The sequence below is a fragment of the Bos javanicus genome, chromosome 4 (assembly GCF_032452875.1).
Source record: "Bos javanicus breed banteng chromosome 4, ARS-OSU_banteng_1.0, whole genome shotgun sequence".
NCBI classification, from domain to species: domain Eukaryota; kingdom Metazoa; phylum Chordata; class Mammalia; order Artiodactyla; family Bovidae; genus Bos; species Bos javanicus.
Window position 1 is genome coordinate 21,247,121 of NC_083871.1, and position 18,321 is coordinate 21,265,441.

General features: G+C 39.7%; 1 protein-coding gene across 1 annotated transcript in view; it reads left to right on the forward strand.

The window, feature by feature from the left end:
* The window catches only part of SCIN (scinderin), a 78,515-nt gene that overhangs the window by 37,979 nt on the left and 22,215 nt on the right, over positions 1-18,321 (forward strand). Inside the window, exons 5-9 of the mRNA XM_061413582.1 lie at positions 10,566-10,658; positions 13,888-14,020; positions 14,422-14,510; positions 15,617-15,832; positions 17,977-18,098. Of these exons, the coding sequence (XP_061269566.1) occupies positions 10,566-10,658; positions 13,888-14,020; positions 14,422-14,510; positions 15,617-15,832; positions 17,977-18,098 (653 nt within the window). The remainder of the gene's footprint in view (positions 1-10,565; positions 10,659-13,887; positions 14,021-14,421; positions 14,511-15,616; positions 15,833-17,976; positions 18,099-18,321) is intronic.

An 18,321-nucleotide genomic window follows, 5' to 3' on the forward strand; every position in this document is an offset into this window, starting at 1 on the left:
GGTTGAGGGTCACCCCTTGGGTATTAACTCTCCAGAACCTCCAGCTGCCTTGTGTATGGGTATGGTACAGCTTTGTGGCCAGATCATGCCATCAGATAAGACAGCAGAAGGCTTTGGTCTTTAAGGAATTACTTGCTGATGAGCCTGGGGGTAGACCCAGGCGAGATGGGCAAAACACCAATAGCATCTCTGCGTCCTCACTCTATGAAGAAAGTCACAGAGAGCCTATGTAACTTGCCCACGTGGGTTGGGAATAGGATGTCTGTGGTTCACAGATCATGGCAGATTTTCATTCCATGGCAGATCTTAAACATGAAGAGAGATGGGACCCACATCTGTTGATCTTCCAAAATTTTGCTATGCATTTTTGACAGCCATACCTGTTTTGTGTATTCCATACTGAAAGCGTTAGCTTTTGTAGCATAATTTTTTGTGCTCAATAGGCTGGCTTGACCCTTTATTTTATATCACTTAGGATTAGAGTGCAACCTTTCATCCATACTCTAGAGGCATTAGGTGCAGGGTAATTGGGGTAGACATTTTCTTTGAAAGAAAATACATTGTTTTAATGTGAGTATAAAAGGTAGGCAGATATTTTTCAAGCACCTCAGAGTACATGAAAGCCGTTTTGAATTTGCTCAGTTGAATGTTGGTGTTTGGGAATTTTCTTTTTTTTTATTTTTAAAATTTCCTAGCACCAACATTTAACTGAGCAAATTCAAAATGGCTTTCATGTACTCTGAGGTGCTTGAAAAATATCTGGTTTTCTGAATTAAGTAAAGAGGAACTTTCACAACTCTCTTGTCATAAAACTCTACCTAATCTGATTAAGTTTTATATGTAACTCAGGTTTATTTATTTCATTTAATCATCATCATAACTGTGAGTGGTAGTAATTATTATACCATTTGAAATATGAGAATAAGGTCACGGAGTCATTTAGTTGTGGGTCCATCCAGCTCAGATTGTCTAATATTAGTAAGAGAAGGGATTGTGAAAAAGACAAGGGTGGAGGATGCTCATTGTGAAGCATGAAGATTAGGAACCATAAAGACCAATGATGAAAGCGTGCATTCAAGCACTGGTCAGGTAGAAATATCCAAATGGGTTTGAGATCTTACAGGAAAAAGGTCTAATAATCCCCAGAAGGAGCAGAAAGCCTAGAATCTTTCAGATTTGACTCAGGGCAACCTCCAGAGCACCAGCCTATGTTAATTTGTCCACAAGATTAATTCTTTTTGTGAAGATATGGCTTCCCAGGTGGCACTAGTGGTTAAGAACCCACCTGCCCGTGCAGGAGATGTAAGAGACATGGGTTCGATCCCTGGATTGGAAAGATCCCCTGGAGAAGGAAATGGCAACCCACTCCAGTGTTCTTGCCTGGAGAATCCCATGGACTGAGGAGTCTGGAGGGCTGCAGTCCTCTGGATTGCAAAGAGTTGGACATGACTGAAGTGACTTAGCCTGCATGCATGTGACAGTCAGAAATGCTCGGCAGACTTGTCCTGATGGTGAAGATGAGTGAGCCATGCTACCAAAGCTGATACCACTAAAGGTTTAAATTGTATCACTGTACCCAGCCCAGAGTCTCTCCAAATACACAGTGCTAGGGCTTCATTCAGAATCTCTGGGGCTGGGGTTCAAACTTGAGTGTTCTTTATTATAACTCCTAGGTGGTTCTAGTATGCAGTCAGCGGAAAACAGCTGCTCTAGTTTAGTAAGTTGACATTCTGGCTTATATATTTTAATAACTTGGGAGTTATATTTCCATGTTAAAGAAAGTCATGTTAGCTTTATGTAGTAGCACTTTGTGGATTAGCTTTCTATATTATAATCATTTATGAGTTAACTTTCTCATGATGTTGACTCCCTGAATATAATCTCTACAGTGTGGTTATTACAGTAATGCTGAGGTTCAGGTCTCCATCATGATCAGTTCCCCTGGCCACAGCGTTCTCTGCATCCTCCTGAGCTACATTGTCAAATGAAGCATGCATTTGACGTGTGAGACACAAGTGGCTATTTAGGTTTTGGTTTAAATTAGCTAAAATTAAATAACACTTAAAATTTAGTTACTTGGTGACATTCACCACATTTTAGGTGCTCAGTAGCTACAGGTAGCTAGTGACCACTGTATTGGATCACACAGATATGAAACATTATAGTCACAGAAAATTCTACTGGACAGCCCTAGCAGGATAATGAAACGAAGCTCTCTTGCAGACACTCATTTCACTTTTGTCCTTTTATCCAAACAGGTATTTCACATGCTTTCCCTCGGTCTAAAATACCTTACCCACTATTTGATGTATTAAATTACCCTTTATATGACTTACCAGTAAAGGGATAAAGGTGTTTTAGAGGTGGGGAAGTACATCAGTGAGAGAGAGCAGGAGGGCAAATGTTGGACTGTTTCCATATTAGGTGGAGCTGGCTACAGGAGGGTGCCACTGTACCTCGGAATTGCCTGTCATTCTATATGAGTGTTTCTTCCCTGTTATCAAATATTAGTCTTATCAAAGACATAAACTGTCTCGAAGTAAGTAAATATACTGAAACTATGAGGCTGTACTTCACTTGAACAGTTTCTTTCTATTTACCATATGCTTGCACTGTATTGATCTTTTTTCCAGTTAGGGAAAGGAAATAAAACACAAAACTACTGAGCAGTTAAAATTTTAGCTCTTAGAATGCAGAAACTTACTCTGTTTTTAGTGAAAAAAGAAGCAGAGCCATTTACAGTAAAATAATTAAGGTAAAAACAATGCCATGTCTCATTCTCTTAAAAGCACTGCAGTAGGACTTGGAATTCCAGGGGGTTAGTTACATCCTTGCTTCAGTGTTTTTAAGACCTGGGCCTAAGGCACACTCCTAACTCATTTTCCTAATCTTGAGATGAAATTGGGTTGAGAAGTACATAAGACCCTCTGTTTAACACCGTAGGACTTGACACCAGTGTAAATAATTTTTATCCCAGGTGATTTGGAGTTTGAGTTATGTACTGTTCTTCTTCCAGGCCACATCATTATCTCTTCTTTTCTTATTATTTACTTTAATTTCTTACTGTAAAGTGTCCAAATATCTTGAAGTTTCTGTTGAATGTCAAAGGAGGGAAAATGGATCTTGTATGAGCTAGATTGCAAATGTTGGAATTTTGTATCCAAAATAGATGGCTCTGGCTAAAAGCTTTAAAATAAATAAATACAATTGCAAATGTGAGAAGTCAGTAAGGATTATGAAAGTATAGCAAAGTTTTCCTTAACTGCTTGATCCTTTCTAAGAAAACAAATTTACACATAGGCCAACTTATTCTTTAAACAAAGTTGCAGTGGATCTTACAAAAGAAACAGGCAAGATGCTGAGGATGGTCTTGGCACAGGTCATGAAAACCTAGAAATTCTGAAGATCGGGGATTGTGAATATAGAGCTGGGTTGTGTGTTTGCTTTAATAATTTAATGTAAATGTCTCCTGAGTTGTTTTGAATTGAGCTCCTGTTGAAGGCAAAGAATAAACAGCAGAAAAGAAAGTCCAGGCAAAGAACAAAATTGTATTTCCACAAATTTCCAACCTCTTTAATATACTTGGAGTCGTGTTTTACATTATTAAGCATTTCCATTATGTTACTGATAAAAAGAGAGGAAAAGATAGAGATACGACCATTTTTGTATTCACATCCCATCTGTAACAAATTAGGTCCTCATCTGTAACAAACTAGTCCCTGTGATCTTTGGAGCTACTTCATTTCCTAGCTGAAAACTTAAGAACCCTGGGCCCCTGCTAGCTCCTTCTAGGTCTTTACATTAACAAGTGCTTCTTTGGTCAAAATGCCTAGAGCTGTTAGGGATCCAGTAATATTTACTCTCCTTTGATGAACTGAGGGAATAAGGCTGAGACAGAAGCCTGAGGTAGTCAGGCTTCCCTGTTGGCTTAGTTGGTAAAGAATCTGCCTGCAATGCAGGAGACCTGGGTTTGCTCCCTGGGTTGGGAGGATCCCCTGAAGAAGGGAATGGCAACCCACTCCAGTATTCTTGCCTGGGAAATCTCATGGACAGAGAAGTCTGTTGGACTCTACAGTCCATGGAGTCACAAAGAGTCAGATACGATTTTGCGACTAAACCACCATCACAAAGTTAAAATGAAGTGGTAATTAGTTTAAGTAAGGCGATGGCAACCTACTCCAGTACTCTTACCTAGAAAATCCCATGGACGGAGGAGCCCGGTGGGCCGCAGTCCATGGTGTAGTGAAGAGTCGGACTCGACTGAGTGACTTCACTTTCACTTTTCACTTTCACGCTTTGGAGAAGGAAATGGCAACCCATTCCAGTGTTCTTGCCTGGAGAATCCCAGGGATGGTGGGGATAAATTTTGCATACATTTTAATTATACATTTTAATTATTTCTTTAGAATAAGCTACTAGAATAGAAGGATTGAATCAAATGATAGGCATCCTTTTTTTTTTTCCTATCCAAGTCATTTATTTGAAATGCCATCATATTCCTTAATGTGTATTTATATGCATATGTTGACACGAATTACGTTACACATGAGAGTAAATAGAGTACAGTGTTGGTGGTATAGTGGTGAGCAGAGCTGCCTTCCAAGCGTGAGTAGACATAGTTGGTGGAGGAACTCTTTCTTATCTATGACCTGTATTTTTTAAAAACATTACGCAAGCGCTGTTGATGACACACATGCATTTTTCTGAAAATTTATTAAATATTCTTCCATATCTTTAAAATAAAATTATAAAAGAAGTGGCCACCGTTCATAGTTTAATTTATGAAGTTTGCTTTTAATAATTTAGTAGCATACCTGGCTAAACCATATGTATACAGAGAAACGTGCTGTGCATGGCTGTGACTTTCAGAAGGTAAACCAGCTGGGTTTTTTTGTGTTAGGATATGTGTTTAGTGGACTTTTCACGTATCTTGTGAAGTATGGTCCACAGAGTAGGCTGGATAGGCCATGCTTTTAAGGTTTTTGTCATTGTTCATCACTTTGAAGAATGTTCCTTCTCACCAGAATGCCTGGTAGAATACTGAATTTTTCCCAACACTGGATATTGTCAGTTTTTTCCTAACCTCTGATGATTTTGTGGATAAAAAAGTACCATGGTTTTACTGTTTTACATTTTTTAGTAGCTCTTCCATGTTTGTTTTATCTTTTTTAAGGGCTGTTTGCTCCCACAACACTGACAGATGAAAGAACTCCTCTCTTTCAGCCTGTAATGCCCACAGCATAGGCAGAACCAAGAGGAAAGGGGAGTAGGCAGATGGGACTCTGAGGAAAATGAAAGCTATGCAGACAGGAAGGGAGAGTACCCCACCCACTGTGTATAGGGTGAGTGCCGCACGCTGTATTTGCTGGCATTATTCTGATCAGAATGGGAGAAATAAACATGACAATAAATAGAAATATACAATCCCTGCTATGAAGCACCCTCTGCTTCATCTCCAGCGACAAGTCCTAAACAGTGAAGTGAAGACTTTTGGACATAGCTTGGAGAGACAGCACAGCCTGTTAGTTAAGAACACATACTCTGGAGTCAGAGTTCAAATCTGGACTTTGTCACTTACTAGCTGCATGAACTTAGTCTTGTTTCTTCAAGCGTAAAATGGGATAATGAAAGTGCCACCTCATAGCTTGTTATGAATATGAAACAATTTAATAAATGTAAAGTGCTTAGAAAGGTGTCTGGTACACACTGATATATAAGCATTGGTTATATTAAGTGTGGGACATTATGGCACTTGAAAAGTTGTAGTTGAATACATGCAACGTAATAAAAAGCAATAAATAGATAAATGCATTCCACTACATGGTGTTTAGACAAGTGCGGTACTATCATTAATGGATAATTTTCAAAGAAATAAAATCAATCTCAGACAAGTATAAAATAACCCATGTCAAGAAAATTGGAGATATCAAGGAAACATTTCATGTAAGGATGGGCATGATAAAGGACAGAAACAGTAAGGACCTATTAGAAGCGAAAGAGATTAAGAAGAATACAAGAATACACAGAAAAACTACAAAAAAAGTCTTAATGACCTAGATAACCATGATGGTATGGTCACTCACCTAGAGCCAGACATCATGGAGTCTGAAGTAAGGTGGGCCTTAGGAAGTATTACTATGAACAAGGCAAGTGGAGGTGATAGATTTCCAGTTGAGCTATTTCAAATCCTAAAAGATGATGCTATGAAAGTGCTGCATTCAATATGTCAGCAAATTTGGAAAACTCAATAGTGACCACAGGACTGGAAAAGGTCAGTTTCATTCCAGTCCCTAAAAAAGGGCAATGCCAAAGGATGGTCAAACTACCGCACAATTGTGCTCGTTGTACCTCCTAGGAAGATTATGCTCAAAAGCCTTCAAGCTAGGCTTCAGCAGTATATGAACTAAGAACTTCCAGATGTACAAGCTGGATTTTGAAAAGGCAGAGGAACCAGAGATCAAATTGCCAACATTTTTTGGATTATAGAAAAAGCAAGGGGATTCCAGAAAAATAGCTGCTTCTGCTTCACTGATTACTTGAAAGCCTTTGACTGTATGGATCACCACAAACTGTGGAAAATTCTTAAACAGATGGGAATGCCAGGCCACCTTTACCTGTCTCCTGAGAAACCTTATAAAAGATTTTATTTTGCTGGACTCCAAAATTACTGTGGATGGTGACTGCAGCCATGAAATTAAAAGACACTTGCTCCTTGGAAGAAAAGCTATGACAAAATTAGACAGTGTATTAAAAAGCAGAGACATCACTTTGTCGACAAAAGTCCGTATAGTCGAAGTTACAGTTTCCAGCAATCATATATGGTTATGAGAGTTGGGCCATAAAGAAAGCTGAGTGCCGAAGCATTGATGTTTTTGAACTGGCATTGGAGAAGACTCTTGAGAGTCCCTTGGACTGCAAGGAGATCCAGCCAGTCAACCCTAAAGAGTATCAACCTTGAATATTCATTGGAAGGACTGATGCTGAAGTTGAAACTCCAATCCTTTGGCCACCTGATGCGAAGAGCCAACTCATTAGAAAAGACCCTGATGCTGGGAAAGATTGAAGGTGGGAGGAGAAGGGGACGACAGAGGATGAGATGGTTGAATGGCATCACTGACTCAATGGACATGAGTTTGAGTAAACTTTGGGAGTTGGTGAAGGACAGGGAAGACTGGTGTGCTGCAGTCCATTGAATCACAAAGAGTCAGACATGACTGAGCAGCTGAACAACAACCAGAATCTCAGCCTCAACACGTAGCAGTGTGTAAAACAATCTCTTTGCTTCATTGGGTATCAGTGACCTTTTCTGTAAAATGATAAGAGTATCTGGTTCACAGGAGCTCTTATAAGGTTGAAATTAACATGTGTCTAAAGCTCCTGACCCAATGTGTGACTCATAGGAGACATTCAATAAGTGGTAGCTATTACTATGCTGAACAGTATTGTGCTAATTATAATTAGCTGAATCAACCAAAGAGTAATTGTTCGGTTTTGCTTCTGCCACACCCCATCAACCTAGGTGACAGTTACATGCAGCATTATGTACCGCCCTGGGGAAGGAAAGTGCATGGCTGCCGGGAAACATGGAAAACATCAGCCTGATTAGAGGAGGTTACTTGGTAGATGCTGGGAAATAATGCCGAGTACGTTACATCCAGCCTCTGGAGGTGCCTTGGAAACCAAGCAGAGGAGCTGGGGCTCTGTCAGTAGCATCCAGTTCAGAATCATCTCAGAGGAGTTGGGGCTCTGTCAGTAGCATCCAGTTCAAAATCATCTGCAGATTTCTGGTGAATGCCCGTGTGCTAAGTCCCTTCCACTGTGTGTGACTCTTTGCGACCACATGGACTGTAGCTCACTTGGCTCCTCTGTCTGTGGGATTCACCAGCCAAGAATACTGGAGTGGGCTACCATGGCCTCCTCCAGGGGATCTGCCCAACCCAGGGATAGAACCCATTTCTCTTATGGCTCCAGTATTGGCAGGTGGGTTCTTTACTGCTAGTGCCACCTGGCAATCCTGCAGATTCCTGTGTTTCACCTCAAATCCACTGTAACAGCTGGCAGTTGGGAATCTGTATTTTATCAAGTTACCCAGATGTTGCTTGAGCACATTGAACCTTAAGGATCACTACTGCCAGGCGTCCCTGAGGGCTCGTCAACGAAGGGGACATGGGTTCCATCCCCAGTCCAGGAAAATTCCGCATGCCTTGAGGCAGCTGAGCCAGTGTGCCACAACTACTGAGCCTGTGCTCTAGACTCTGGGAGCCGCAACTACTGAAGCCCACACGCCCTAGAGCCGTGCTCCACAACGAGAGAAGCCACGGTAACGAGAAGCCTGTGTACCCAACTAGAGAGTAGCCCCTTGCTCTCCGCAACTAGAGGAAAGCCCGGGCATCAGTGAAGACCCAGCACAGCCATAAATAAATAAATAAAACAAAAAAATTGAAAAAAAAAATCACTATTGCAGATAAAAGATGTATATCTTATCTGGAGTCATCTTCTTGAAACACTGAAGTAAAGTGAAATAGGGAGTCTTCCAGCCACTGTAAAGAATAACTTTCTGGATGAAAAGATGAATGGGGCCCTGAAGGCCGGAGGGAATTGACAGGAGTAGGCATAACCTGTGACTTGGGTGATGAAGAACTTCACTAGGGTGGAGGTTAATGTAGACAGGGATCAGAGACTTTCAACATCATCAGTAAAGAGGGAGAATTTAATGACTGAGCAGCTAAGAGATTCAAAAAGAAGGACAGCAGGTATTCAAAACTGATGTCATGATTGTAAGTCCAGGTGGAGAGAGGAATAGAGATTTGCTGACAGGGATGGAGAATGGTCAATTTTGTGGAAAGATAAAGTTACGTCTGGAGCATGTTAGAGGATGGTGGTACTTTTAAGTGGAAACTTACAGGAACTAACTGAAGGAAAGGGGAGGACTCCAAGCTGGAATGACAGGTCTTGGTTTAGGTGAAACTTTCAAGGAGCATTCTCAGATAAGATTTCTCTGCTTCAGTATTAAATATGTCCTTTAACCCAAACTATTGATTCCAAACTACTGTCTTCATTGGAGTAGAACTTTAAAAGGGTATATGACATCTTTCACTGCTCTTATAAGGAATACATATTTCTAACCAAGATAAAATTGTTATAAAAAAAGCAATTTTGATTGCATTTTAACTTTTGTTTGATCCTACTTTTAGCAAAAGAAGAAAACTATATTGCAATCATTTAGTATGTTCAATAATTAAAGGATTTTATGGATCATTGTGTAGGCAAAAAGATGGGCATATTCCCAGAGGAAAATAAGTCTTTAGTATATTTCTAAACTCGAGACTGTGCTGTACTCATGCATAGGTTAGAATTTAAGCTTTTATTGTTGTCTGGTATTCAGCAGTATGTATTTTCATACAGTATATTTGTAAGGAATACTGACTGTAAAACACATTATGCATGGAATTTCATTGTATATTAAATATTTATTAAATCTAAATGAATAGCATCTTTGCATTTTTAAACTTGCATTTATATTTGTGTTATAAAACTCATATTGTTTTGAATACATTTATATTTGATTCCTGTTCTTAACATACTATGATACTTATGTCAGTTAATTAAATTCATTAATTAAGGTCTTTATGGGCATTTTGGGGGATGATTTTAGTGTACAGAAATTCAGAGCAGATCCAAATGTATTTTCTACAAAATGCTTTCTTAAACTTTTGGATTGCATCAGGTGTGCAAAGAGTACATAAGCACATTCATTCATTCAACATTCATTTGTTCTGTGTCAAAAATGCAGCAGGAAGCAAAGCATATGATTAACTGACATTTCATCTAGCCTAGCCTATATCAATAATAATAATAGTACCCTACCCTCAAATAGTAATTTTGCCCAAGACTTTGTTACAATAAATTAATAAAACCTATAGATTGCTTGTAGAAACAGAGGTTATGGAAGATATTTTGTTGCACAGGTGAACTTAGAACTCATATTTTAATTAATTCCTACTAGTTTTCAATAATGGAGAATGCAATGGCACCCCACTCCAGTACTCTTGCCTAGAAAATCCCATGGACGGAGGAGCCTGGTGGGCTGCAGTCCATGGGGTCGCTGAGAGTCGGACACGACTGAGGGACTTCACTTTCACTTTTCACTTTCATGCATTGGAGAAGGAAATGGCAATCCACTCCAATGTTCTTGCCTGGAGAACCCCAGGGACGGGGGAGCCTGGTGGGCTGCTGTCTATGGGGTCGCACAGAGTCGGACACGACTGAAGCGACTTAGCAGCAGCAGCAGCAGTTTTCAATAATACGGAGACCTACACTTTCAAGTTTGGGATTTCACTTTCTTGAAAGTTCACATCACCAGCAAACTCAGTGTTTGTTTACTTAATGCTGTCGATTGATTTGACCTGTGGGAGAAGGCCAGTTTAGTATGATTGGTGAGAAATGTCTGAGCCTTGTCATTTCAGTTGCTAATATTTTATAATCTATGACTTAGGAATCTTTTTTTCAAACTTTGTGCCATTAATAAGAGGTCTTTATCTTTTTATCTGTACTCTTTTTTCCAGGTATTAGGGAAAAAGCCAAAGCTTAGGGATGGAGAAGATGATGATGACATCAAAGCAGATATAACTAATAGGAAAATGGCTAAACTCTACATGGTGAGTTCACTGGTAGGAAGTTCTGTTGTTTTTATTGGACAGGATGGTGCTGGGGAGACCTGCTGGGGAGGGACTGTTTGCCACAGATGACAATGCTCCTCGTTGCTCTCAAAGAGAAATGTGTGGGAAGAATTTGTTCTTTGCTTTAACACAGTTATTTAAAACTCTTATTTCTATTACTTTTAAAATTTTTATTAAAAACAACAAATAATTTGCTGTGATTTAAATTAAAAAATTATATATATTGTTGCTGTACTAGTTTGCAACAGTTCAGTTCAGTTCAGTCACTCAGTTGTGTCCGACTCCTTGTGACCCATGGACCACAGCAAGCCAGGCCTCCCTGTCCATCACCAACTCCCGGAGTTTACGCAGACCCACGTCCATTGAGTCGGTGACGCCATCCAACCGTCTCATCCTCTGTCGTCCCCTTCTCTTCCCACCTTCAATCTTTCCCAGCATCAGGGTCTTTTCAAATGAGTCAGCTCTTCGCATCAGGTGGCCAAAGTATTGGAATTTCAGCTTCAACATCAGTTCTTCCAATGATTATTCAGGACTGATCACTTTTAGGATGGACTGGTTGAATCTCCTTTCAGTCCAAAGGACTGTCAAGAGTCTTTTCCAACACCACAGTTCAAAAGCATGAATTCTTTGGTGCAAAGCGCAACTGGTGCTCCTTGCCTTGGAGGTGGGGTATCCCCTCTCGACCGCTCGCTGCTCCAGCACCGCGCAGCCGCCGCTCGTTGCTCCAGCGACAATATGTCCTGATATCTTACATTCAGTACAATACATTCAATAAAGTGTTTCCTTCGTAGAGTACAAAGACTGTAAGCTTTTTCTTATGAAATCCTAATGAGCTATAAAATTGTGACCTCACTTGAAATATCCTGTTTAGCCATCATGAAGTCTTTTTTATAAGAGGGCAAGGCTATCAAATCAAACAGCTGGAAGGAAAAAGGGTAAAAACTGTCCTGGGTGTTGGCAGACTTAGTTCCATGTTAGCTCTGTGGGAAGGACTGCCAGGGCGACCTTGGCCAAGACACGGCCATTCTGGGTCTTAGTTTTCTTATCTGACAAAAGAGAGATTAAACTGGAACTACTTAGGTTCCTTCCAATCCACAATTTTATGATTTTATTGCTGGTGAGGGTAACAAAATCCACAAGATGTACCAGGTGAGGAGACTGTTCACATGGGATCCGTTAAGCATTCCCTCCCTCTGTAACTTTCCAAGCACATGATTTCGAGCAGACCACAGTCTCCCTGTAGAATTGAGTCCTTTTCTCATCTCTGATAAGAAGGACGTCTATTTTCTGCTCTTTAAAGGGATGGTCCAGCTCAGACACACTGTGATTTTTAAACGAAGTTCAAGTGACTGTCTTGTGTAGAATAACTTCCTTTTCTGCAGAAAGAAAGGAGAAATAGATTCTTTTTGTCTAGATGGCAAAAGAAAATGTCTTTACCACTCCTAAATGCTGATAATTTTAATATAAACCACACAGAAATTGTTATTCTACAGATTTTGTGACTGCTTATTTTTTATTATTGGGTTTTGTTTTGATTATTTTTATTTATTTTAAAATTAATTTTAATTAAATAATAATTTAATTATTTATTTTTAAAGCATAAATTTATTTTAATTTACATTGATTATTTTTATTGTTAGAGTTGGGTTTCTAAAACCCAATTTCAAGAGTTTAACAAATACCTTTTATGTTACCTCATTAAATAAAGCTGTTCTCCCCTCAGAGAACATCATGAGAGTAAAGAAAGAAGCATGAACATGTTAATCTTGGGGCTTCCCTGGTGGCTCAGTTGATAAATAATCTGCCTGCAGTGCAGGAGACCAGGGTTCCATCTCTGGTTCGGGAAGATCCCTTGGAGAAGGGAATGGCAACCCATTCCAGATGTCTTGCCTGGAGAATTCCATGGACAGAGGAGCCTGGCAGGTTACAGTCCGTAGGGTCTCAGAGTCGACTGACACACAATGTTAATCTTGAGTCAATGCTCCCTCTAGTGGGTCTATTATGTATTGCATACTTCTATTTCAGTCCTGAAAATAATTTGAAATAGCTGAACAGGGCTTCCCAGGTGGCGCTCGCTAGTGGTCAAGACCCTTCCTGCCAATGCAGGAGACGTAAGAGACTCGGGTTCTAACCCTGCGTAGGGAAGATCCCCTGGAGAAGGGCATGGCAACCCACTCCAGTATTCTTGCCTAGAGAATCCCATGGACAGAGGAGCCTGGCAGGTTACAGTCCATAGGGTCTCAAAGAATCAGACACGACTGAAGTGACTTAACGCAACAACACAGGGCTGGGAAGCTGACTCACCTCGGGTGATTTCTAAAAATACAGAATTCAAGCCGCACTGCAGTGTTGTAAAACCCCACCACTCATCTAGGGAGGACCCTCAAATCTGCATATTTAACAAGTGCCCAGGTGGATTACCTTACAGCCTACCAGGCCTTGAAAAAACTGAATTCTAACCTAGGAAATTTTGTAAGACTTTGTAAGCTATATGTCTCCAGCTTAAAAAAAAAAAAAAAACTTCTGTAGCCGTTTCCAAACTTCGGGAGTCTCCGTAAGTTTACTTGTGACACAGATGTAACAAGTTTTATTTTATGATGTTTTATTTGTGACGTGAGATTTACTTTGATAATTTATACAGAGTATTTAAGTAAATGACAGGCTCCATATTGAAAAAAGTCTGTACGCATAAGCTATAATGTATCAGGGCCTTCCTTACCACAGTGTCTGGGATATGGTAGTACTCAGTGAATATTGAATGAATGAACATTTAAGCTTCAGCTTTGTGTGTGTGTAATGAGTACAAGAGTATCTATTTCAAAGATTTTTATAAAGACTAAGAAATAATCATGTAAATTTCATTGTGTGGCTCCTGGTATATGTGAAAACTGAAACAAACTTTATCCATGATTATTATCACTATTATTTTATGTGTTGAAACTTAGCTTTTTATTAGTAGTACTTTTATCCTAAAGGGCTTTAAGAAAGTCTTTTCCAGGTCTAACTGGGTCCATGAGGGTTTTTTTTTTTTTGTCTTTGTTTTCTTTGAAATAGCTTTGTTGAGATATAACTTACATATATAGTTTATCTATTTAAAGTGCGCAATTCAGTGGTTTTTATTACATGTACAGAGTTGTGCAGCCGTCACCATGATCACAGTTTAGAACTCACTGATGATCCTCAAGCAAGCTCATGGTTTTCATGTCAGGTTTCAGATGCCAGTGGCTCCATGAAAGTGAGTCTGGTGGCAGAAGAAAACCCCTTCTCCATGGCGATGCTTCTGTCTGAAGAATGCTTCATTTTGGACCACGGTGCTGCAAAACAGATTTTTGTATGGAAAGGTAAAAAAAAAAAAAATGCCATTGGCATTGTTGACATACTTCAGATTTATATGTATTTCTTCAGAAAGATAAATAAAACATCTTTTCTGACTTAAAAAAAGCTTACCTTTCTGCATGATCTATACAATGCAGACATCAAAACCATATTTTCTTACTATTAGCCTTATTTACTAGGGATAATGGGGTAAAAGAAAGTCTTTGGGTACTAGAAATAGAATTTTTTATATATTCTATATTATAATATTGTTAAATATATTTAGTATACTAGGAAGTTTTTGCCATTTTTCAGTATTGTAGTTAAATTAAATTATAATTATGTTTGATTTTTGGTGCACAAGTATCTCTTAATCATGTAATATCTTGCCTCTCTAAAATTCTCTTTCATTTATGTTGCATGTTAGGTAAAGATGCTAATCCCCAGGAGAGAAAGGCTGCCATGAAGACAGCTGAGGAATTCCTACAGCAAATGAATTATTCTACGAATACCCAAGTACGTATGGAAATGAACTAGCTAGGAAAAATTTTTTAGATATGGGAGCTCATGACATCACCACAAAACTCCTGAGCGAATTTGGTTCCAAAAAACATACACAGAAGTCATTCTTACCTATGTGCCTGCAATGTTGCGTCCTGTGCTCTAGAACTCTGTGTGGAGGACAGAATTTTACAGAAATTGGAGATTAGACTTTCAGTGGGACTCTGTGATTAGAATAAAAGCCCATTCACTTCCTGCACAGCCTTTAAGTCAAGATGGTCAAGCACAGTTGAATTAATTGAGAGCATATATCAGTTATTCCCTAGAGCAAGTTGTATCAGCATGGACTAAGGCCCAGAAAATACTTGCCTTCATGGAGATTAATTTAGACACTGACTAGTTGCTCTTTTCTGAATCTCCTAGCTTCATCTTTTCTCTTCATTTTTCTGTCCTGGCAAAAGCAGCACAAGGAGATAATTTCTTTCAGGTCACAGAACTTCTATGAACCTAATATAGAAAAACAGTCAAACTTATTTGACTGTAATGGAAAAATATGAAATGACTTCATTCTTCTCTCAAACATGCAAATTCATTGGCACTTACTTCAGCTATAAGAAAAAAAGCAGGGTTGAATTGTTTTAGCTTCATATTTGATACTTTTCCTTTTGTATTCATATAAGGATTCCAGCTTCTAAGTTTACATTTGTCATCTTTAAAAAAAAAAAAAAGGTTCCTCTTTGCATTTCCTTAGTTTTTTCTCCACAACTATTGTTTTTCCTTAGTCTCTTATTTTTCTGTTTATAATTATTGTTGTTTAATCACTAGTCGTGTTCGACTATTTGCGATCCCATGGACTATATCCTGCCAGGCTCTTCTGTCCATGGAATTTCCCAGGCAAGGATACTAGAGTGGGTTGCCATTCCCTTTTCCAGGGGATCTTCCTGACCCAGAGATCAAACCCATGTCTCCTGCATTGGCAGGCGGATTCTTTACTACTGAGCCACCAGGGAAGCCCAAACCAGAGCACCTGAACAGGGACATGAACCGTGGACCCTTGGATTAAAAGTCTGATGCTCTACCCACTGAGCTAATCATAATAATAATAATTTTTTACATTTCAGATTCAAGTTCTTCCAGAAGGAGGTGAAACACCAATCTTCAAACAGTTCTTTAAGGACTGGAGAGATAGAGATCAGAGCGATGGCTTCGGGAAAGTGTATGTCACAGAAAAAGTGGCTCACGTAAAACAAATTCCATTTGATGCCTCAAAATTGCACAGTTCCCCACAAATGGCAGCCCAGCATCACGTGGTGGATGATGGTTCTGGCAAAGTGCAGGTACTTACACGTTTCCGTCTATTTGTCTGTCAAGCCCATTGATGCCAGTTTATGTGGCAATAGAACTTCAGGAAGCTACAAACTGTAAAATGTGCATCTTAATGATTAATAAAGATGATCCAAGACCAGGGGGTTGAAAGTTGGAAGACAGCGTTGTCTGACCTTCAGTCTTAGTGTGTAGTGTGTTTGCTGAGATTCTAAGAAACTAGGTAATTTGTGTTAGAGGCCTCCAAGGAACCCAGCTGTCTCCATCTCATTTCCTGGTCCAAGCCTGCGTCTGCTCTCGGAACTAGACTTGCCCAGTGTGGGTGCATTGCTCCGAAAGTTCCAGGCCCTACGTTTGTCCTTCCCTTGCACCTTAGGGGCATTCACAAAGGCAAATTGTGTGTTATGTGCCAACATCACAGATGTTTTTAGAGCATTCAAAATGAATTTGTTGATTATTGCTATTTTTTGACAAAAATTGTCGAAACCCTCCTAAGGATTCTCCCTAACTAAAATCTCTTCATGTTTGGTCTGCCATTGAGTCATCTAACTTAAGGGGAACTGTATAAGATCACTTCTGTTCTAGAGTCTGTTGGTGGCTCTCCACAGTCTTCCTGAGAACATCCGTCCTTAGCTGGGCCTCCCAGGCCTTCCATGACTGAGCCTTGCTCTCCGCACCTCAGCCTTCACAGCCTCGAGGGCTCCTCGCCATCGCCATCTGGGTGACATTCCCACTCCTCCTTTGTAACTCAGTTAAGTCACAAGCTTCATCTCTTCTGAAGAGACTTCTTTCTGCACTGAAATGACCTTTCTCTGTCCTCAAGCCAGAAGTCATGTTCTTCATGGATTCATCGTAGAAGTACCACAGAGTTGTTCATTTACTTAGAGATTTCTTCTCCCAGACCTCTTGTTGTTCCTTGAGGGAAGGAATTGAATAATTTATCTCTTCATTCCCAGAGCTTATCACACACTGCTCAGACCAAAGTCTGAGATTTAATGTAAGAGATTTAAGAAGGTGTTTTTCTTCTTTTCAAAGGCTTGAAGTGTGACTCTAAGCTGGGCAGGGGTTATGGGAACTACACAGGGAGAAGCGCCTCCTGTGGTCACTGTCAGAGGGTTATCAGTTTTGGGGCCTGAGTCTGTGTCCTGCTCAGACATCCTTTTCTGGAGCTCAGCACAGCCAGAGAGCCCCGCGGTGGACATGGATCCCCAGCTCCAAATGTGTCCTGGCTGCCGTCTCCACATCAGAGCATAGTGTTCTGAGAAGTCCTCCCATGCCACCCTGGGAAGATGATGTCCAGGGTTTTCTCTAGGATTTGGGGTGTAGCCAAGCCATGCTGCCATTGTTCCTCTGGGACGGCGCAGGAAGGCTGCTCTCTGAAAGCACTGCACCGCTCCATTCCACTTGCTCATCTTCAATTTCAAAACAGAGGATCTATCCTGAGCCTCCCAGGACCCAGGCAGGAGGATGTGTGTGCGTGCAGTCCCTGCAGTCTCTCACTCACGTGTTACTTTCCCATTTCATTTACAACTCTCATCTATCCAACTTTTAACCTTTAATTAAAAATATCTTTAGTTCGTGATGAGGAGGAGAAAATAGAAAATAACTAGTTCTGCCTGCTTCTATCTTAGTCTTATGGCACATTTTGAAAATAGAAGTCATGCAATTTGTCATTTTTATTGTTTAGTCACAATCTGCCACTCTTACCTGAGGGGAAAAAAAAAAAAAAACAGTTTCATGCCTTAAAGCACAGGGAAGGAGAAGTTTTAAAAAACTGCCTCCCAACTGATGAAAAATTTATGTAAGTTAAGAGATGTATTTCTGAACTAAATATTTCAGTTTGTCATGTAACTGGAGTGTCATCATGTTATTTTCACTAATCAATCAAACAATAGGTATTTATTAATCAACAGGCTCAGAACTGAGATAAGTACTATGAAGGGTATAAAAGAAAAGAGTATAAAAGAACTCTAAACACTTAAGAAGTCAATTACCAAACAGACAAGAATTTCTTCCTGTTGCTTGATTTGTAACTAGTTAGAAAAGTAAAAGGTTTTTAATGACAGATCTAAACCAAAATGTTTTTTTTTTAAACCTTAGAGAAGTAGTACTAGATAAAGAAGATTTTGATTTTGATACACCTATTTATTCCTTTTAGATTTGGCGTGTAGAAAACAACGGTAGGGTCGAAATTGACCGAAACTCGTACGGTGAATTCTATGGTGGTGATTGCTACATTATACTTTACACTTATCCCAGAGGACAGATTATCTACACCTGGTGAGTTTCCCTCTTTGATAGAATCTCAAGTTCTGTAGAGGCCACATTTTGCTCCAAAGTTAAATTTCATTATATTCCAAGCAATATGGGATAAAATTATCCTATAATTTAGCCTCGTGAGCTTTGTATAACATGAATGTAGTATTTTCTTGTATGATTTTGGCTATGTTTTGATAGCTGCTGTCCACGAGCAGTTTAGATAAAAGTCATTCTTACCAATTTA